The sequence below is a fragment of the Lactuca serriola genome, chromosome 8, assembly GCF_051521515.1.
Source record: "Lactuca serriola cultivar US96UC23 chromosome 8, Lser_US96UC23_V15, whole genome shotgun sequence".
Classification (NCBI taxonomy): Eukaryota; Viridiplantae; Streptophyta; class Magnoliopsida; order Asterales; family Asteraceae; genus Lactuca; species Lactuca serriola.
The window spans coordinates 276,588,731-276,611,842 of record NC_136415.1 but is presented as its reverse complement, the minus strand read 5'-3'; the positions used below and the strand labels follow the sequence as shown (position 1 = coordinate 276,611,842).

The 23,112-nt window shown below is 30.5% G+C and overlaps 2 protein-coding genes across 2 annotated transcripts; both read left to right on the top strand.

The window, feature by feature from the left end:
• Nucleotides 1–3,608: 3,608 nt before the first annotated feature.
• Nucleotides 3,609–6,877, top strand: LOC145070371 (uncharacterized). Its single transcript, XM_079017303.1, has 3 exons — nucleotides 3,609–5,146; nucleotides 6,149–6,230; nucleotides 6,570–6,877. Exons 1-3 carry the CDS (start codon nucleotides 4,506–4,508, stop codon nucleotides 6,798–6,800), a joined length of 954 nt encoding a protein of 317 aa, XP_078873429.1. The 5' UTR covers nucleotides 3,609–4,505; the 3' UTR covers nucleotides 6,801–6,877.
• Nucleotides 6,878–9,308: 2,431 nt separating this feature from the next.
• On the top strand, nucleotides 9,309–22,642 carry LOC145068109 (uncharacterized). Its single transcript, XM_079015094.1, has 28 exons — nucleotides 9,309–9,461; nucleotides 9,633–9,903; nucleotides 9,988–10,081; nucleotides 10,220–10,347; nucleotides 10,428–10,512; nucleotides 10,655–10,736; nucleotides 10,834–11,030; nucleotides 11,128–11,248; nucleotides 11,358–11,537; nucleotides 11,686–11,760; nucleotides 11,865–12,088; nucleotides 12,161–12,219; nucleotides 13,254–13,669; nucleotides 13,749–13,766; nucleotides 14,243–14,368; nucleotides 16,030–16,180; nucleotides 16,270–16,350; nucleotides 16,609–16,746; nucleotides 16,837–16,899; nucleotides 17,304–17,366; nucleotides 17,546–17,671; nucleotides 17,760–18,017; nucleotides 18,119–18,554; nucleotides 18,650–18,939; nucleotides 19,028–19,047; nucleotides 19,160–19,589; nucleotides 19,719–20,933; nucleotides 21,063–22,642. Exons 1-28 carry the CDS (start codon nucleotides 9,309–9,311, stop codon nucleotides 22,640–22,642), a joined length of 7,080 nt encoding a protein of 2,359 aa, XP_078871220.1.
• The last annotated feature ends 470 nt before the right edge of the window (nucleotides 22,643–23,112 follow it).

Genomic DNA, 23,112 nt, shown 5'->3' with positions numbered 1-23,112 from the left:
GTCTTGAATTTTGGGACGTTACAGTTTGACCTTTGTTGCTTTGTATGTAGATAAAATTGCTTTGTATGTAGATAAAAAAAACAAGTTCAATTGATGTGATTATTTGAATCATGTACCTTAGTAAGTTAGTTAGGGCACACTAGGAGAAAGAAGCATTAGTTGTGGTGTACTTATAGGATTAGTTTAACTTTTTCTTGACTTTGTTTTTCTTTCTGTAATAAGATACCAAGTTGATGGTATTTTGGTCATGTACCTTAGAACTTTGGTTCAAGGGAGATTATGTCATCTACAATGGCAAAATTATTGTATTCATTTTGCTTAATTTAACACAGTACACACAAAAAGTTAGTTGGAAGTAATGTAATTTTACTTTGTTTTTATCCTTCGATTGAACAACACAAAAACACATAAGTTCATTTTATTTTATTGGTTTGGGATCGATTTGAATGAAGATGACAAGCTTTAGTTAGAAGAAAATTTTCATCTAATGGGTAGGGACAAAGCAAAAAAGGAAAGGGAAGGGGTCTTCCTCAAATGTACCGGGATTCAGCAACGAATTGAAAGAAATGCTTAAAATGGTAATGAGCTTTGAACAATATAACTTGAATTTCACCGAACGTATGACATTTGAAAGTGAAAATTTTTCCGATAAAGAGCGCGAGGAAAAACACCATATAGAATATATGAATTATTTTATAAAAAATACCGACCTTTTTTCGGAAGACGACCTCCAAATGGTCTTGATGATGAAGGGGTGATTAGGATAAAAAAATATCGGCTAGATTTGATCGCGTAGTTTATTTTCCTTTAATTCATATTTTTTTCCTATTATGTATTTTTCTTTTTTCAAATAATGAAATATTAGGATTTTTATTAATCATGTGTTGACAAACTATTCATTTAATTATTTGTATTTATTTATAAAATTATAGTTATAGTAATTTTATTTAAAAAAAAGAAAAAAAATGAGGTTGAGTGAAATGAAATGTGACTATTACTTGGATTTTGAAGAATGAGAGAATAGTGAAATGAAAATGAAGTGGTGATGTGAAAATGAGATGGTTTTGAGGTGACAAAAAAAGTGAAAGGTAAAATGTGACCACAACCTCTGTCATTTTACGTAAAAAAAAACGAATGAATTAAATAAAAGCTAAAAATATATAGATTATTTAGGTTGAGAAAAAGGATTATACATAAGGATTAGTCGGTCATTATTATTAAATAGTAACATTTAACACGTCTAAGAGACATGTATATTGTCTAACATTAAAAAGTACATTGATGATTTGTTTTGTAGGAATTTTCATTATTACGATGGAAAACAAATTGCACAAAGTCATTACATTTTGGATATTACAAACATCACTACATTTTTTTTTTCGATTTTGACACCTCGAATGTGATGTCAACTTAATGACATATCAACATGTCATGTCAACTTAAAACTGAATGAACATGTAACAGCTAAATGGTTAAGTTTGAAACAAATTGAAAAAAACAATGTCTTAATTTAAACAATAAAATAGTGTCAAGGTAACAAAAAAACATAATAACTTTTATTAATTTACCCTTAAAAAACATCTTCATAACAGTTTTTATAAAAAAATCTTCAACTTAAAAGGTGGTGGATATAGTAATTTTTTGTTCTTTGTATAACTTGTATTATCGACTTATTGCAAAAATTAATCCTAAATTAAACAAAAATCGTTATATGAGTATAGAGAACTATGTATTTGGAACTAAAAACATTTGATAAAAAACACTATAAAGAAAGGATGAACACACGATCCGTTGGACCTAACCGAAAAAAAACGGACCGGAGTTGGTCCAGATATTCATATTAGTGGGTCAGTTTTCAAATTTTATTTTTACCAATAATCAGGTTTTGGGTTCGGACCATACCGTACCCAAAATACAGGATTTAACCTGGACCGGACTGAAAAATATTTTCACCTTAATTCATTTTATAGATATCAACATAAGTTTAAATATATAGACAATGACGTTGAATTATTAGTTAATTTTATATTGTAAGATTTCTAAAATGTAAAATCTGGATTATCAAAAATATTTTGGGCAAATACAACATTATTTATGAAGAACAGATAAGATCAACAAAATACGAATGATCACCAGCCTAGCTGGTTGTGATGCATCCTGGGTTATAGGCCTCAGTGGGTGAGGTCAAGAGTTCTACTCTTGGCTGAGCATATTTGGGGGATTTTCCCTGGATTGGCGTGGGTTCGATTCTTCGTTCCCTTTGGTGGTGAGTGGTGTCCCTCTTGGTGGCCCGCCAGGCATTCCTGATCCATCGGGTCGGGTTACCTTCTATTTGCCGGTTTAAAAAAAAAACAAAAACAAAACAAAACAAAACAAAATACGAATGATCAATGACATAAGTTTATCTATAAACATCAAATGAGCACCTTTGATATGTATCAAGTCTTGACATAAAGCTTGGTCTAATTAAAATAATTACAACTAAGCTTCATCACTTTGTAATTATCATTTTAATAATCCATTTAAATTATGTTTGAAATTCATTTAACATTATATTACATTTATATCAAGTTTTCATTATAAATTCGGGAAAATACAGAAAAGCCCAACCAATTATAAATGTATATGCAGAAAAACCATTATATTATTTTTATGTTCAGAAAAACCCTTATATTAATAGTTACCATTCGAAAAATACCAAAATACGGGGTTTTAAGAGAAATTGACAACTAAAAATCTAATGTCGCTTACATTTTTGTCTATCAATATGACACGGATTTTAATTAGGATAAAAACAATTAGTTAAGGAGGGAAAAATCAACCATATAGAGAATACAATCAAGTGAAAGTAATCGAAATGTATTTCGGTTTGACATGTTTTTACATATAATCGAAGAAGTATAAGGGATATGTATATCATATCATATTTTTAGCTGGTCGTTTCTCTTCAAAATCTACAAATTGGTTTTATTTGAAATGTAAATAATAATATAAGGGTTTTTCTGAACATAAAATAATATAAGGGTTTTTCATCATATACATGTATAATTGGTTGGACTTTTCTGCATTTTTCCCTATAAATTCCTAGTTAAATCTCTACATTTTACTTTACTATCTTACACAAAAACCTTATAATTATGTAAATCTTCAAAATATTTCATCTCGTTAAAAACTAATCAAAGTGCTATTATTATACAAGCTCATAAATGACTTAGTATCATATCAAGTACTTCACGAACTCAACATATATCCCAAATTCAAACAAAAGCCACAATAATACTTACCTTTATAATTGCATTGAAAAAAATGTTTCATGAAAACAACCTATTTACATTCTACATATTTTAAGAACGAAAGAATTTACTCGAATTCAAATATTAAATAACACTGTCAAAGTTTAATTCGGTCCAAAACCCGAAACTAGACTGGACCGAACCCGACCCGATACATTCAAAAACGGTCCGGTTTCACATAAATTAATTCATGATTTTCGGTTTTCGAATCGATCCGATCCGGATCTAACTTGTTGTTTATCTATTATATTATAAAAATTGTACAACCAAATACACTTTAAACCTAAATGTACGATTTCTTTAAAAATGTCAGCCGCACAAAAAATGAGGTAATATGTTACTGCCCCCAACATCATCTTACATGAAGAACAGAGCCAGTACAACAATATATAATGATATATAGTGTCATGAAACACTTCCCAAGATTCAATGGAGGTAGTAAGTAGTAATTAAAGTTTGCAACTTTCTATGCCAAAAGATTTGATTTTTATTGTTGGTTTTCATTTAATTTTAACCATCATTGGAAAAATCAACTTACAAATTCCTTGTTTTTTCTCATTGTTTGGTGGATCAGATCTCTATCTCTCCATTATTGTATTATAACCTGCAACTCTCAAAATCAATACCTACTTTCAAGGTTTTATTCTCTGCAGATTTCATACTCTCATATTTAAAAAAGTTTTAAAATCTTTCCCCAATCAAACCCTCTGTTTCTTGGCTTTTTTGCATTTCAAGTTAGCATGCACATTCATCATACTTCTTAATTTGGGTGTTCTCTTGTTTCTCTGAGTCATTTTATCAAACAGCCTACCTGCATCTCTGTGAAGCATTTTTTCAGAAAGCATATAGTAGATTCTTGATTAAAAAATAAATATATTTTTTAATTGCGAGGTTTGATCCGAGTAAAACTGTCAATTTCTGCAAGTCTTCAGCTTTTCGCTCCACTGATTCACTCGAATCTTAAACTAATTGGCCAATGCATGTGGCTTAGTGGTTTACTTGAGCTCTTCTGCTCTTCCACTTTGAAGTTAGCTTTTAAGGTTCCTGTGTCTTCTTGTTTTCCCTACTTGTAAAGCGTCAATGTGTTTAGATCCGTGTAGTTGTATTTGTTAATATTGATCCTTTTACCAATCTAGAATATGGGTATTTTTCTTTAATTCATTACAAAAAAAAAAAAAAAAAAAAAAAAGTCTGTTTTAGAGATCAGTGAAGATGAGGTCAGTTGACGACAAGGGTTGCGTGAATCCTGTGTCAAGTCATGAACTTTCCGGCGCCGGCGGTGGTGGTGGTCATCGGCACCATACAGCTCTAGGCAAACCGACACCATCAAAATGGGACGATGCCCAGAAATGGTTAGTCAAGTTATCTAGAGGCGGAGACAAGGCTCACTCAAACCACGCGCCACCACGTAACTCAAACGCAGATGATAGAAGATTAATAGCACCTGTTCCTAAAAAAGAGTACCCAAGTAGCGAGGAGGAAGGAGTTGATGGAGGAATCGAAACAAAAAAAATGGATCATGATGATTCATTGTGGAGATCTAATGAGAACCCTGGGACAATAGTTAGATCGATTTGTGTTAGAGATATGGGAACCGAAATGACTCCAATGGCTAGCCAGGAGCCTTCAAGAACCGCTACACCGGTTCGAGCCATGAGCCCTGTAGCCTCTGGGTCTTCGACTCCGGTTGGACCAAATGGTGCTGATGTTGGTGGGCCCACAAGATTTGGGCGAGAAAGGGTCGACCCAAATATTGCTGAGAACAAAACGATTCATCAAGATGCTAAGCTTAATCCTCTTGAAAACCGAGCAATGGCTTGGGATGAAGCCGAACGTGCAAAGTACATGGCAAGGTGACAACATTTTTTCAACCCTTTTATTAAATTCGTATGCTTTTTATGAAAACCTCAATTTAAATTCATTTAGTTTTTTTAATGGACATAACAAATAACATAACAGTTTGTAAGTTTGTACTGTGTTTGGTGGTCAACAAAAGTTGAAAGTTGTATTTCTTTTGTCAATCAAAATAACACTAAAAGTTTATACAATTATTTTCAAGTCCTATGTAACAATTGCAGCCTTAACTTATGATGGGTCCCACGTATATAGCATATGTGATTTAACTTGTGTTTTTCTATAGAAAACCCATTTATACGGTGGGTGATTAAGGGGGTGTTTAGATGAGCTTTTAAAGTAATTATTTTGATGTGATGTTGCAATAATCGGTTTAGAGTGTTTAATAATAGTTTTGATTTTGTAATGATTTAAGATCAATCCGGTATGAAAAAACAAGTAAGAAGTTGGTCTGAGAAAATTAATTATTGAGATAAATATAAAACAGATTAAATGAAAGATATTATTTGCATTTTTGAAGTGATGTTGCAACGTACTTTCATTGATTTGTTTATTGTATCATATTACTTGCATTTTGTCTTGTTACAACATTGTACATTGAAAAATATATGTAATTGTAGCAATGTTGTCTGGATACAAAGCAAATTTCAGTGTTATAATTGGGTAGAATTTTGAAAGTGTAATATCCTGATTGGAAAAAAGAAAAGTACAATACTATAATTTGTTAGGCTTTTTGGTGTACAATGCCTTAATAACAAAACAAACGTCATTACAATGTTGTGATAGAAACAAAAGTATATTGCTATTTCTTGTATTTAACCTAAATAAAATTACCTAACCACCCATAGCTTTAAGCACATAAGTATCCAATTATTTGATTCTGATTCTTCAAATCACAATAATTCTTTCAAAACGCGCATCCATAAAATCCTAAAAACTCTTTACTTAATGAAATTGTACGTGAAGACTTAATAGTATGTTTTTATGGTGATGATTGTTAGATACAAACGCGAAGAAGTGAAGATACAAGCATGGGAGAATCACGAAAAGCGGAAAGCCGAAATGGAAATGAAAAGAATGGAGGTAACATTTTGATCTTAATGCTCATCCAAATCATATGAATATGAATTTGCAATTGGTTCCAAGGTGGTATACTTGTGGAAAAGTTAAAGATTCGAGTCTCAACAGTGCAGTGTGGGAGTTTCAATTCCAATGTGGATTTTGGACTTTTTGTCTGGCTTTATGCCAGACACCTATGGGCCACTGTGTACCTGATCTAAATCTCACATCATATCATGCTCCTTGGACACAACACGACAGAGTTGTTGGAACAATAACCAACCATTTTACAGAGTCAAAAGATCTACACAATGATTATTTATATGTTCTTTTATAATTTTATTTTTGTGAAATCTTGATTAGGCCAAGGCAGAAAGATTGAAATCCCGAGCACAAGAGAAGTATACGAACAAACTTGCATCGACGAGGAGGATTGCTGAAGAGAAAAGAGCGAAAGCGGAGGTGAATTTGAATGAACAGGCAGTGAAAACTTCTGAAAGAGCAGATTACATAAGAAGAACAGGGCACCTGCCTTCTTCTTTCTCAATTAAGCTGCCTTCTAGTTGTTTTTTGCATAAGTTTCAGTGTATTTAGATTACTTTGTTGTAGTTGTAATAGTTTGTTGTTTCCATTAAAATTCAAGATTAATTTGTAGACTATACTTTTTGTCTTTTTGGTTTCATTGATTTCGGACTTAGGTGGGTAGGGTTGCCCAACTGTCCATTGGGTAGTGGACCCGGTTCTAACCTGTTCATTTCCAAACCGGACTATGAACCGAATATAAATTTAGAATTTTTCGAATTTAAAAGTCATAAGTATATAATGATAATGTTTCTGATTTGATTTGTGTTTTTAAAAAATCGGTTCAAAGATCTGTTTTTGACTTTTTTCCTCAAGAACTTCGTAATCAAGATCCAAACCGAGTATATGGGACTTGCATAAATCATAAATGATAATTTTCTGTGGTCAAGAATACGGATGTAAATGGTCAAGACCCGACCCGAATAGCCCCAAAAACCGGAATTTGAATATTAGTAGGACCAGGAACTGGACTGATATTAGGTTCTGACTCGGTTTCCAAATACGGGTCCGGGTAAACAGTTTTTGGAACCAAAATGGACCGCTTGGAACTGGATTTGGGGTTGGAACGGGAAATGGCCAAATGTAGAAATAAATGAGTTAATGTCTTTAATGTATTGACTTGTTCAAGGTACGTGACAATTTCCGGATACAGTTATTGAAATTTATGCAACCAATAATGCATGGTTTACAACATAATGATTTGTACTCTCCAATATATACAGGAACCCATCTCCAATTAATTTACCATTACAGCCTTACAGGCATCTCCCTTCTTAATAAACAAAACCGGTTACCCACGTGTCATACAAAAAAACCTTTTCCTCCAAATGTAAAATCCCAATTATACCCATGGTTGGTCTCACGTATCATATGAATCGGAATTAGAATCGGAACTTAACATTAGAATCGGAACTTAATTTAAATTAGATTTGGAATTTATCAATCTGAATATGGCAATATGGCAATTTAAATGTGCAATTCCGATTATGGATGGAAATCGAATGGACTATTGAATCAATTTTCGTTATATGGCCGATTAAATGCATCTTTTTATGGTATCAAGATCAAGATCAATTTTCGTTATTATGTTCAATATATAATTGAAACATAGGAATAACAATCATTCTTTACTGCATATTGTTCCAGCAATCAAGAATCATTCTTCAATCGGCTACTTCAATCGTTCTGTAAGTTTCTTATTTTTTTCCAATTCTCTGTTTTTTGTTTTTTCTGAACTTCATATGCTTCAATCAATTTTCGTTATATGCTCGATTAAGGACATTAACGACAGTAATTCTGTAAGTTTCTTATTATCAATTTTGGTTCTGGTTGTGTATATGTACGGCCATGATTCTCGATTGCTGTGTTAATCAAATTTCGTTATATGCTCGGTTAAGGACATTAGACACAGTAATCTGAATATGGCAGCAAACATTAACGACAGTAAACTTTACTTACAATTCCATTAACACCCTTTGTCTACCATAATATAGAATTTTAGTTTTCAGTTATTTACCTGTTATAGCATGCTTCTTTCAAACAAGTAATTATAACAAAACAGTTAGCATTTCATTTTCTGTCAAATTTCTATAAAATGGCTATATAAATTTTGAATCACACTTTGCACTTTCTGTTTTATGGCTGTTTATAGCATTTAACTTTTGTTTTCTATCAAATTTAGCATCTTACTTGGTTCCTATTTTTCTGATTTTCCTGTTTAGGTTATGTTTTATCATTGTTTAAATCCATTACTATTGCAAAATTTTACATCGATATTTTTTTAATAAATTCATTACCATGGAATTCCTTGTGATGTAATAAATGAAGCCCAAAATAACATAGATTTGTTTACCATTAAAGCACATACCACTAAGATGTAATCCCATGAATGTTTGTTAACATGTTTATTTCAGATTTTCATTTCTTTGTATGAATGTTTGTTTTCACTGCTTACCTCTTGCAATAACTAACAATTTATAATTAGGTTCAATGGACGAAAATGCCCTCTCCAATTACCGCAATCTTATCTTTTTTTTTGTTTTTTTCTAATCCTGATATGCTTGAACCACTGTTTATAGCATTTAACTTTTGTTTTCTGTCAAATTTAGCATCTTACTTGGTTCCTATTTTTCTGATTTTCCTGTTTAGGTTATGTTTTATCATTGTTTAAATCCATCAGAATTTTGACTTATTTTCCTAACATTTTTACCTATTTTTACTAAATTTTACAAATCCAACTTAAGGGCCTCTTTCTAATAAGGATACATTTGGTATATTAGTAAATTGAAGTTTTCTTTCAAACAAAGGAATCATATACAGATCAAACTTATCATTATTATTTTTAATTATGAATGCTGTATAGGGGTATATAGTTTATGTTAGCATGTTTCTTTCAGAATTTGTTTTCTTCGTATGAATGTTTCAATATAACCATATTGTATTATTCAGTTTGTTCTTATATTATTAGTACTCCATACACATAATTGTAATTATTTTGTGTACTTTTCTGTTATAGTGACAATGGCAGAAAGAAAGATTACTTTCATTAGAGACTTGGACAATATGAATGATGATTACACACTAAAAGTGTCTATCATCCGGCTGTGGAAATCGCTTTCAGATGGCAACCCCACTATTGTCAGATCAATTGAGATGATACTCATGGATGAAATGGTAAAATCTACTATTTTAATAGCATTATTCAAAACCATTTTTTTATTTGATCATTCCAATAATATTATTCAAACTCAATCATTGAAGATGTTATCTTCAATGTTGACCAATTTATATTTATTAAAAATTCCCTTTTTAACATTATATAATATTCTTACCCTATGTGAATAGTGTACAAAAATCCGAGCAAGTGTGTATCCAAGAGATTTTCAAAGGTTTGAGTCCAAATTGAAAGAAGATCAAGTTGTTTACATCCGGTCCCCCACTATCGCTCCTAACAAATACACTTTTAAAATAAGTGATGTAACCTCCAAGTTAAATTTGCATGGAAGAACAACTGTTAACGAGTGTCTACACTTTCAATCCAAAACAACATATGGATTTTCGTTTGTTTCTTTTGAAACAATTATCTCTGCAACAGCTACATCTAATGAATCAATTGGTAATTTCCCTCCTTATTGATTGTATATTATATTTAATTCTTTAAATTCACATCATTTTGACATTCTGTATTATCATTTTGTAGATATTATTGGTGAAGTTGTTTCATTAGGAAAGCTTGATTCCCGTGATGTCAGCAAATCTCTACATAGGCTGCCTTTACAAATAAGAAACTTAGAGTAACCAAAACTTTTTTTATATTATATCTTATATCTTATATTTTATATCTTATATCTTATATATTACATTCATTACTTTACAACTTGCATGTAGAATTTTAGTATTATATATTCATTTAACCATTATTATTTTTGCAGAGGTTTGCAGGTTAACGTTACGTTGTTTGGAGATATTGCATACCAGTTAATTTCTTATCTTGAAGCTCATAAAGAAGTTGGTCGTGTGATTGTCCTTTTGCAATTTGCAAGAATTAATGTCTATAACGGTAAATTTTTTATACCAATCAACCTTATTTTAGTCTTTTATATTACTCATTCTATATATTATTTTATTTTGTTTCATCAGCAACACCTTCTGTTAACAGTTATTATGAACAAACACGGATGTTCATAAATGCTAATCTTCCCGAAATTGTTACATTCACAGATAGGTAACTGTACATTTTAATAATTCATCGTTTTGTTGTTTCTGTTCAATAATTTTATAATTTTATTTTCAAACTCCTAAATTAAAAACAGCTTGGTTGGATTATGAGGACTTCAAAACCCTTCTGCTTCTTTGACTGTTGAAAGTTCTAAATCATATTCGGAATCTGATGACTTTTTGAATAATTACAAAGTTAAAAATGTTGTCGATTTGATAGAACCACAAGATGTATGTGAATATTTTATCTGTATTGATGTGATATTGTTTTCTATTTAACAGATAATAAAATTATAATGTTTTTTATGATCGTTTTGATTTCTTTTAGGTCGGCCAATATATCATTGTCGGGACCATTTATGGTATTCGCCAAGATATTGATTGGTATTATGATGCGTGTACAAACTGTGGAAAGAAAGTTGAAACAGAAGATGTGTTTAGTGGTCCAGATAGTGGTGATGCAAGTGTCGTTTTAAAATGCAATGGTGATAATTGTAAAAATAAGAAGATCTCTTCTGTTCCAAGGTTTTTTTACATTTAAGAAAATATTAACTGAACAACTTAACTACATTATTAACCATTAAACATATTTAATGTTTATTTATGTGGGAATTTTTTATAGGTATAAAATACCTATTCGTGTGCAAGATGATTCTGGAACAATCACTCTAACTCTCTTCGATAGAGATGCTTATAGACTCGTCAAAAAACGCGCACGTGATCTTATAGATAAAATCAAACAGGTATAACATAATTATAATTTTTGTTTTGTTAATTGCTGTTATTTGTTGTATTTTCTTTATATTAATGTGCTTTTAAACATAAATATATTATATAACACATTTATTCCAGGCTGGGGATAATCCAAGATTATATCCTTATGACCTCAAATGTTTGGAGCATAAAAAGATGGCTTTTAAGATAGATGTTAATAGTTTTAATGTATCCAATAACTACAATCGGTTTGGGATACTTGGCTATACGGTTGATAGTAACGTTATCGATGCTTTGGAAAAAAAGTTAGTTGTCGAGGTATTTATATATTATTTTTATTTGTTTTTTTAATATTACTTTTTATGATGCATATTTTTTTTAATGATCTTCACTAATAAATTGTAAATCTATATTGATTGAGAGCTATGTCCCACAAATTATATAAATATTTAAATTTCTAAATCAGGCAGGTAGTCCTGCAAATGCTGATGATACAGAAATCGCATCTCATGAAGTATCTCAAGAAACAAAGTCCTTAAAGGTTATATTATAAATTTACATTATTTAATTTTATATAATCTATTTTAAAAATTACTTTTTGTTGATATTTTATTACTAAACCTATTTACAACATTTTGTTTTAAGGATGCGATATCGCAAACAGGTGATAATTTGACCCCAACATTGCCTGACAAATTTGAAGCTACAAGTCCATTCAAGTATAATTCCCCAACAATAGTAAAAAAACGAAATGTTGGAGATACCATTGATGTTGATGATTATGATAATGTGAATTCGTCCACCAAGGTCCCTCAATTGAATTCCAAAGTTGATGCCAACACAGGTCTATTAATACCAAAGCTTGAAAAGTAATTTCAGATTGTCTTTTTTTAATCAACAATGTTCTTGAATTTGGATTTTTTTTGGATTCTCTTTCACAGTATTGCTCTTTGTGGTGTCCACTGTTCAAACATTGATACTTCTTGCTTTATTTTCGCTGGTATTCTATATTTTAATACGATTATGATTTTATGGTTATCATTGTAATTAGACTAATCTTCTTTTAATAAATGTGTGGCATATATGTTTGTGTATTTATGTGTAAAATAAGCAAAGAAATATGTTTCTAAAGAGTCTTATCAGAAATATACTAATTATTTAACGATGGTGGTCTTGACAAGTATTAGTTCGTTTCAAGCATATACAAATAAGTATATTACATACAACTAAATTACATTACTTGTATTTACAATCATAGATACTAATAAGGGATATTTTTGGTTTTGGGCAAGGATGTATTCATTTTAACCTCATAAATAATTTTTCTGGTGAAATTAAAGTGATAACATAAATAAAGTACATAGCTCTGGAATAATTTATGGGCAACAATGGAGTTTCCATCAAATACACAACCAACTAAATGCCCAACATAACTCTAAAACGTGTGTTGTTTCTAGGTTCATCTATCACATTCAGCATTCTCTCATTAACTGTAAAAAACTATTTTTTGGGTTATGGCTGTAATTAGATTAATCTTCTTTTAAATTATGTGTGTCTATTGATACTTTAATTGAAGGAAACCATTATGTTTTTACAGATTTTTTTACCAATATATTTGCAATAAAAATAAAAAAAATTACAATCAATAACATTCTACTTTTCATTTTCGTGTTATAAGATATCAGTATATTTGCTTTATAAAAAAGATGTCTCAAATTTGAATACATTCAATAAATTCCTGTTCAAAATAATGATCATTTTTTAAACATGGACATATTCATAATTTTCACAATAAAATGGTATATTGGTGCATGCATTCTTGGGAATGTGCTTTGATATTATTTGAGGTATTGTATTAAAAAAAATTGTAATCAAGCTGTCAAATGAGATTTCTCATAATATTGAACACGCAACAGAATAAACAATGCATCAAATGTCAATTTTGCCCTTTGTCAATTCTTTTGATCAGCTCTAAAATTTCAATCATTTAAATTCCATAAATTAATACTACAAGCAACAGAAGATTATCATTAGGTCATGCAACTCCTAAACCGGATATCAATTCCAAAACTACCCCTACTACTTCCCGTCCTACCAAAAAAAGCGATGGATTCCGCAAGCCTTTTTCTCCCATTTCTTCCAAAACTACCCCTAATGTCACAACAGAAGCTGAGAAAAAACACGACATGCTACAAAAAACATTTCAAAATAACAATAACAATATGTCGCCATTTACTACCCCTACTAAAACTACGATATTTGGTTTAGAGGATGAAAATACAAATAGAACTCCAAAAACAAATTTAATTCCGATTTTACCCTCCACCCCATATACTACGGGTTCTATTGCGATGCAAACAGCTGTTACACCTACCCCTGTTTTGATAAAGGAGATTGTTCCTGAAGAGGTTATTGAGTATTCCTTTGAAGAAAGAAGAGCTGGTTTTGTGGTTTCTAAAACACATTTGAAGACATTATATGATGGAATTTTTTTTTTTTTTGGGTTTTTTAATCTTGTTTTTTTGAAAGTCAAATTGCAATCGGCTTGTAATATGAATTGAATTCGTATGTTGCTCTTTTGGTATGTTATTATAACTGGCAAATACTTCTTTGCCTTAACGTTGTCCTTTGGAAGCATAAATAAATAAATAAATAATAAATAAATTAATAAATTAATAAATAAAACGATTGTTTGAATTTTTGACTTCTGTCCTACCAAAAATTCACATTCCTGTCAATGTTAAATCCCATTTTTACCCCTGATTGGTTTCACGTACTATTACAATCTTTGATTTGATTAATAATCCAAATATATATGGCATTATGGCAATATGGCAATTTCAATGTGAAATTCCGATTATGGATGGAAATCGAATGTAATTTTGAATCAATTTTATTTATATGCCCGATTAACTACATCTTTTTATGGTATCAATATCAAGAGTATCAATTACATTTAAGTTTCATTGTTGGGTCGATTGGATTTTATTATGTTCAATATATAATTGAAACATACGAATAAGATTCGGAATTTACTGCATCGTGTTCCAGCAATCAAGCATCATCGACACTTCAGCAATCAAGCATCATCGACACATTGTGTTCCAGCAATCAAGAATCATTCTTCAATCGGCAACTTCAATCCTTCTGTAAGTTTCTTATTTTTATGCAATTCTCTGTTTTTTGTTTTTTCTAAACTTGATATGCTTCAATCAATTTTCGTTATATGCTCGATTAAGGACATTAACAACAGTAATTCTGTAAGTTTCTTATTATCAATTGTGGGAAAAAACTGTGTTAATTGCAAACATACGATCATAACAACGATAAAAAACTTATGTTATGTTCATCTATCGGTCCCCTTTCTCAGTATTGAACGTACGTTATCGATTGGTAAACAGTTAACGCTCTGTTTTTTGTTTTTTATGAACTTGATATGCTTGAATCAAATTTCGTTATATGCTCGGTAAAGGACATTAAAGACAGTAATCTGAATATGGCAGCAGGCATTAAGGACAATAATATGAATATGGACATTCAACAGGGTCTTTATGGTCGGTTTGATATGCTTGAATCACTGTTTTTTGACAAATCCCTGTTTGAATTTGATTATTAGGTGGGTTTGATCTTATTATGTTCTTGCTATCTCACTCGGTTTATCAAACTTAAAGATTTGTTATGTCACTCTCTATTTATCTCAACATTTTATTAACAATATATATGCAATAAAATTCGAAAAAAATACATATAAAGGCATTACCTGTTGCAGGGGTATATATTTTTTGTTAGCATGTTTATTTCAGATTTTGATTTTTTTGTATGAATGTTTGTTGTGACACCTTACCTCCTGCAATAAGTAAAAATTTATAATTAACTTCAATGGTCAAAAATGCCTGCGCCATGGATTTGACAAACTTAAACATTTGTTATTTTTGTCCAATTCTCTGTTTTTTGTTATGTCACTCTATATTTATCTCAACACTTTTATTTTTATTAACAATATATATATGCAATAAAATTCGAAACAATCCACATAACAACATTTATATATGCTAAGGTCGAAAATGCCCTCACCATGGAATTCCTTGTGATGTAATAAATGAAGCCCAAAATAACATAGATTTGTTTACCATTAAAGCACATACCACTAAGATGTAATCCCATGAATGTTTGTTAGCATGTTTATTTCAGATTTTCATTTCTTTGTATGAATGTTTGTTTTCACTGCTTACCTCTTGCAATAACTAACAATTTATAATTAGGTTCAATGGACGAAAATGCCCTCTCCAATTACCGCAATCTTATCTTTTTTTTGTTTTTTTTTATCCTGATATGCTTGAACCACTGATGCTGTCATTGTTTGTTTTTTATCTTTTTATCTGCCTACTACTCCAGGACATATTGGTAATTTTCACATCAGGGGTATATAGTTTCTTTTAATATGTTTAGACCTAATATCCTTGATATATCATAATCTGTAACTATGGAATTGGAAGTCATTCATCAAAATCATCCTCCCTAATAGTATCTTTTCCAACAATGCTTATCTTTTTATAACATAATAAACATTAGTTCCAATAGTTACAAAGTAAAATAACAGAATGAAAGAAAAATGTAATCCAACAATACAGTACAAAAAAAATTATATCTGCAACAAAATTCGGAAACATTACATATAAAGGCATTGTACTTTAGTATTTCATGTCATACGTAAGTTCAATCGACAACATTTTTTTTTATTTTTAAATTTGACAATAAATTTCAATATATAATGTTTTTGTATAAAGTTATATATTTTGTTCCATTTCAGATAGCAACTACTAACATGGACTCCTTTAAGACTAATAAGAAGATAAAATTAAATAATTTCTATCTAGATAATACAAAACAATTACATTCGTACACTACATCAGTCAGTCAAATTCCAACTTCTACAAATGTTACTAACCCTGGTGATAACGGTACGTTCATTATATATTTTACAACTTTCTTTATCAATGTTTTTAATCTGAATTATAACTATTTCATGTGTGTATATTTGATTATGCAGCTTCAAATAGGAATATCTATCATGTTCAGGCTACAGAGAAAAGAAGAATAAGAAAATTATACTTGGACAATAAAAAAAAAGGTTCGACCGAATGAATCCATACAACTACATCAACATCACATATTTTTAAAATAAATGAAAATGATAATTTACTTAATTCGTTATACATTTTTCTTCTTTATTCTTTATTTAAATTTAAATTTAAATATCTAAATTGAATTTTCTCATATGCTCATTTTTTGTATTATGTCTTTTTGTATATTAATATTCATAGAATATTTTGGGGACTTACATTATTATTACAAATTTATCCATTTGTTATCACAATTTTTTTTGCAGCCAAATTCAAAGGAGTTGTGCATCCAAATAAAAACCTATCCGCATCTACATCAAGTGTCAATGTTTCAAAAAAATCAAATTTCCAAACTTCTCTTTCACGTCTAAATGTTAGAACTTCGTTATCTAACATTTCAAATGGTAACTCATTTATACTACCATTTTATCTTATAATATATATTTTTATTGTATCACATTTAATAATGTATACCTTCAATCTTCTTTTACCAGTCATGGATATTTCCGATAACAATTTTCAATCACGGTTACCAAACATCAGATTGAATTCAAACGGTAACATACTTGATTGCTTATACACTTTTTTTTCTCTCTTTTAAATCTGTAAAATAAAAATTCTGTCATCCATATTTTTTTATATTATCTATTTATCATTATTAGTATTCATATACTATTTAAAAATTTACAAGATTATTTAATATTTATCCATTTCTAATAAGATATTATTTCCAATCAAATTAAAAGGAGTTGTCGATCGAAATAAAAGTGTATCCACATCTACATCAAGCGCAAATATGTCAAAACAAACAATGTTACGTACTCCTCCTTCACATTTAAATGTTAGAAGTCCGTTATCTAACATTTCCAACGGTAACTCATTTATTTTTCCATATTTTTTTATAATATATGTTGTTATTGTATCATATTTGATAATCTACATTTCAATCTTCTTTTCTCAGTCATCGATATTCCCAATAACAGTTTTCAGACACCGTTACCAAACATGAAATTGGATTCAAACGGTAACGTACTTGATTGCTTTTAAACTTTTTAAGTTTTTTTTAAATATATGTAATAAAATTTATTACATCATCGTCTTTTTATATCATCTCTTTATCAATATTCATATTCATATAATATTAAAATAATTATTAAACAATTTTACATTTCTGATAACCATTTTTTTTATATGAATTCAAAGGAGTTGTACATCGAAATAAAAGCACATACCGATCAAAAACAAGTTCAAATACATCAAAACAAGCAATGTTACAACCTCCTCCATCACATTTAAATGTTAGAACTCCGTTATTTAACATTTCCAACGGTAACTCATTTATTTTACCATTTTAATTTGTAACATATATTATTATTGTATCATATTTAACAATGTATACTTTCAATTTTTTCCGCAGCCATGAATATTTCCAATAATAGTTGTCACTCGCCGTTAACAAATATTAGACAATTCTCTGTATTTTCAAATGGCGACACATCCAACAAATCATCTACAATAACATCAAAATCGTCTTCAGTCCTGTTAGCTAATCCAAATAATAAAGCAAAGAAAAAAAGGCCAAATTTAACTCCTATTCCAATATTTGGTTTGAGATCTGATCAAGACAAAATCGATGGTCAAAATGAGCAAAACATATACAACGGTATATCAAAAGGTAATTTTGATACAAATATAATATTTATATTTGTTCATTCAATATTTTTCACTTATATAAACTTACAAATTTAACATCTTTATGTCAACCTTAATTGACAGATTATTTGGATCATGGTGATCAGATTGTTGTATGCCAAACATGTTTTGCAAAATTATGGAAAGATGAATCTATCAAATGTAAAAAAAATGAGAGTCAAAATTATTCTTTATGTTGTGGTTATGGCAAAGTTGAACTACCAACTTTAAAGAATGCACCTTCAAGTTATGCCCATCTTTTTACATCGGGAGATTCTAAAAGCAAACACTTCATGAAGAACATTCGTTCTTACAATTCTATGTTTTCTTTTACGTCAATGGGTGGAAAGATTGATTCCTCAATCAATAGAGGAAATGCTCCATACATTTTTAGACTTAGCGGTCAAAATTATCATAGTATCGGAAGCCTTTTACCGGAACATGGGTTAAAACCAAAATTCTCTCAGTTATACATATACGATACTGATAATGAGATCGCGAATAGACGGACATGTTTTGGGTACACTTTTCACAATTATCACATTAATAGATATCTTATTCATCAACATTATATTATTTATTTATCTTATGTTTATATGTTCATGTTACTTGCAGTGGAGATAATCAACGATCTACGTCAAATTCTTCTGTCCTTGATAATGATATTATACAAGATTTGAAGTTGACGTTGGATTCAAATAATGTCTTGGTTCAGTCTTATAGAATGGTTAGGGATTGTTTTCATCAAAACCCTCATGTTGATATCAAGTTGAGACTTATTGGAAGAAGGGACCAAGATGGAAGGATATACAACCTACCATCTGCTTCTAAGGTTGCCGCTTTAATTGTTGGAGATATTGGTGATTCAATTGATAATAGAGATATTGTTGTTCAAACGTCATCAGGTTCTCTACGGCGTATTAGTGAATTACATCCATCATACCTTCCTCTTCAGTATCCACTACTGTTTCCATATGGTGATGATGGTTACAGGGTTGACATACCACATCGAGGTATTACACCAATAAGCAACAGCAAGAGGCCCAATTGTACAATGAGAGAGTTTTTTTCTTATAGAATACAAGACAGGGATCAATATTTTTCACTAATTCTTAATTCAAAAAGGTTGTTCAACAGTTTTTGGTTGATGCTTATACTATGATTGAAAGTGAGAGATTACATTTCATAAGGAGCAAACAACAAATTCTTAGATGTGAGTCTTATGAAAAGTTACGTACTCAACAGAACCTAGGGAATAAAGATATATCCAACGTTGGACAACGTGTAATCTTACCTTCCTCATTCACTGGTGGTGCACGTTATATGATGCAAAACTACCTTGATGCCATGTCCTTATGTAAATGGTTTGGATATCCTGATTTCTTCATAACCTTTACATGTAATCCAAAATGGCCTGAAGTTAAAAGGTTTCTTCATAACACTTCACTAAATCCAGAAGATAGACCTGATATCTTATGTAGGCTATTCAAAATAAAGCTCGATGCTTTGATTAAAGACATACGGGAAAATAAAATTTTCGGCATTGTTCAAGGAGGTAATAAAACTTGTATTTATTTCTAATAGTTTTGTTATAATGATTATTTAGTTTGTTAATATTTTTGGTTATTTGCAAATATATTTCATCCAGTACAAAGATTATCTTATTTATAAAATTAATTTGCAGTGGTCTATACGATTGAATTTCAAAAAAGAGGTTTGCCACATTGTCATATTTGTCTGTTTATGCATGCTAACTCCAAGCGGCCTACTGTTGAATATATTGATATGATTATTTCTGCTGAGATTCCAAATATCAATGAAGATCCAGAATTGTATTCACTTGTAAGTGAATTCATGATACATGGTCCTTGTGGAGCTGAAAATATGAATTGTCCATGCATGGTTGACAAGCAATGTTCGAAAAAATTTCCAAAGAAATTCTGTGATCATTCTTCGGTTGATGTCAACGGTTATCCCTTATATATGAGAAGAAACAATGGATATTTTGTCGAAAAATCAGGTGTCAAGTTAGACAATAGAAGTGTTGTTCCATATAACAAATATCTGTTGAAAAGATATCAGGCACACATTAATGTTGAATGGTGCAATCAGGGATCTTCCATAAAGTATCTGTTTAAATATATAAACAAAGGTCCAGATAGAGCTACAATTGCTATTGACATCAACGTTGATTCTAATCACGAAAAGGTTGTCGATGAAATAAAAGATTATTATGATTGTAGATATATATCTGCATGTGAAGCATCATGGCGAATATTTAAATACGATGTTCATTACCGATATCCTTCTGTGATGCGACTACCTTTTCATCTTCCTGATCAACAACAAGTCATATATGCCGCAGACGATGATATTGACGATGTTCTTGAACAACCTTCAGTTGCTTCTTCTATGTTCACATCTTGGATGGAATGTAATAAAATTAATAAAGATGCACGAAAACTTACATATGTTGAATTTCCTACAAAGTTTGTTTGGAAACCTGATGATAAGTTGTGGAAGCCAAGGAAAATTGGGCGTTCAATAGGAAGGATTCACTCTGTTTCACCTAAACTTGGCGAAGTTTACTTCTTACGGATTCTTTTAAATAAAGTGAAAGGTCCAAAATCATTTGAAGAAATTCGCACGGTAAACGGTGAAGAATTTCCTACTTTTCGAGATGCATGCTATGCTTTGGGCCTCTTAGATGATGACAAAGAATACGTTGATGCAATTAAGGAAGCAAGTTATTCAGGAACTGGTTTTTATCTTCGTTTCTTATTTGCTACGATGTTAATGTCTAACAGTTTGGGTAGACCAGAGTTTGTTTGGGAAAATACATGGCAACACTTGTCAGATGGTATTCTTTACAACCAACAGCGTAGATTAAAGTCTCCAGGTATTATAATTTCGTATCATTATATGTAAAAACGGATTATATATATTTTAAATATGCACGGTATAATTTTTTTTACCATTAAATTGGTTAATATTATATTCTTTTTGACATATTGTTCATTTTTTACAGGTTTATCACTCAATGAGGATCAACTCAAAAACCTGACTTTGTTCGAGATCGAACAGATTTTACTTCGTAACAACACGAGTCTTAAACATTATAAACAAATGCCTTACCCTGATTCCGACACAGTTTCTTCTTCAACAAATCGACTTATCATGGAGGAGCTGGAGTATGACATAACGCTTTTAAAGAAAGAGTTTGATAGTATGTTTCATGCATTAACAAACGAGCAACGCAATATTTTTCTTGATATCATGACTACAGTCAATGATAATAAAGGAGGTGTGTTTTTTGTTTATGGATATGGTGGAACAGGCAAAACCTTTCTTTGGAAGACGTTATCTGCAGCAATTAGATGTAATGGTGATATAGTTTTAAATGTTGCTTCAAGTGGTATTGCATCTTTATTATTGCCTGGAGGTAGGACAGCACACTCTCGGTTTATAATTCCGTTGAATCTTACCGAGTATTCTGTTTGTAAGATACCGCCTGATAGTGAACTCGGCATATTAGTAGGAAAAAGCTCATTGATTATTTGGGATGAAGCACCTATGGTCCACAAACATGCATTTGAAGCTTTAGATCGAGCTCTGAGAGATGTATGTAAGTTTGATAAGTCTACCAACTCATATATTCCATTTGGAGGGAAAGCGATTGTTTTTGGAGGAGACTTCAGGCAGATTCTACCTGTTGTTCAAGGAGGTAGCAGACAAAATATCGTTAATGCTTCTTTAAGCTCTTCATATATATGGCAACAATGCAAAGTCCATAGATTAACAAAAAACATGAGACTAACCGTTGGAAAGGATCCATCTGATATTCGAAAAATACAAAATTTTGCAAACTGGCTTTTGGACATAGGAGAAGGAAAAGTTGGTGGTTTGAACGATGGTGAAACGATTATTGATGTTCCGGATGATATTCTCATTAGTGATCCACATGATCCTATAGGTTCATTAATTGAGTTTGTATATCCTTCAATCTTGGAAAACTTCAACGGTACGAGTTATTTTCAAGAAAGAGCTATACTAGCTCCAAAAAATGAAGTTGTCCAACAAATCAATGATCGTTTGTTAGCATTGTTTCCCGGAGAAGAAGTAGAATATTTAAGTTCAGATACTCTTTGCCAATCCGAGTTTGTTCATGATCAGTTTGATCCCAATTTATACTCCCCTGATATTTTAAATGGTCTTAAGGTATCAGGTTTGCCAAATCACAAGTTAATTCTAAAAGTCGGTGTTCCAGTTATGTTACTAAGAAACATTGATCAGAAAAATGGATTATGTAACGGCACTAGACTACAAGTGAAATCTCTTGACAAACGTGTTATTGAGGCAATTATAATATCTGGAACTAATATCGGAAAACAAACATTTATTCCAAGAATGTCTTTAAGTCCATCTGAAAAAAAAAAAATTCCTTTCAAATTTCAAAGAAGACAATTTCCATTGGCTGTATGTTTTGCAATGACAATTAATAAAAGTCAGGGGCAGTCGTTATCAAAGGTTGGTCTGTATCTCAAGGATCCTGTTTTTTCACATGAACAACTGTATGTTGCCTTATCTAGAGTTCAAAGTAGAGAATGACTGAAATTGTTAATTTTAGATAAGGATGGTAGACTTACAAACAAAACTTCAAATGTTGTGTATAAGGAAGTTTTTAGGAATTTATAACTGCTTCTTACCCATTAAATTCTAACAATTATGTTTTTTTTTTTTTTTTTGTAACATTTTTTTAAAATAATTTATTCTTTATATAGCATTGTAATCCATAATATTCAGTTTGTTTTGATATTTCATTTTCAGACTTTAATAGACGCCACATGGTGTTTCTTGATTCCTCCCTCATTACAAAAAATATTGATTTGCCCTCACACTTCATAAATCATTCACATATTCAAAGATGTATTTTAGTTATCTTCATATTTAATTTTCGATGGATTGATTGTGTTTCTATTTAACATATATTCAAATTTATATACTTTTTTACAAAATTATATTAATTTTAATTTTAAATAATTATTACAAATATTGCTAAACAAACTTAATTCTTATTA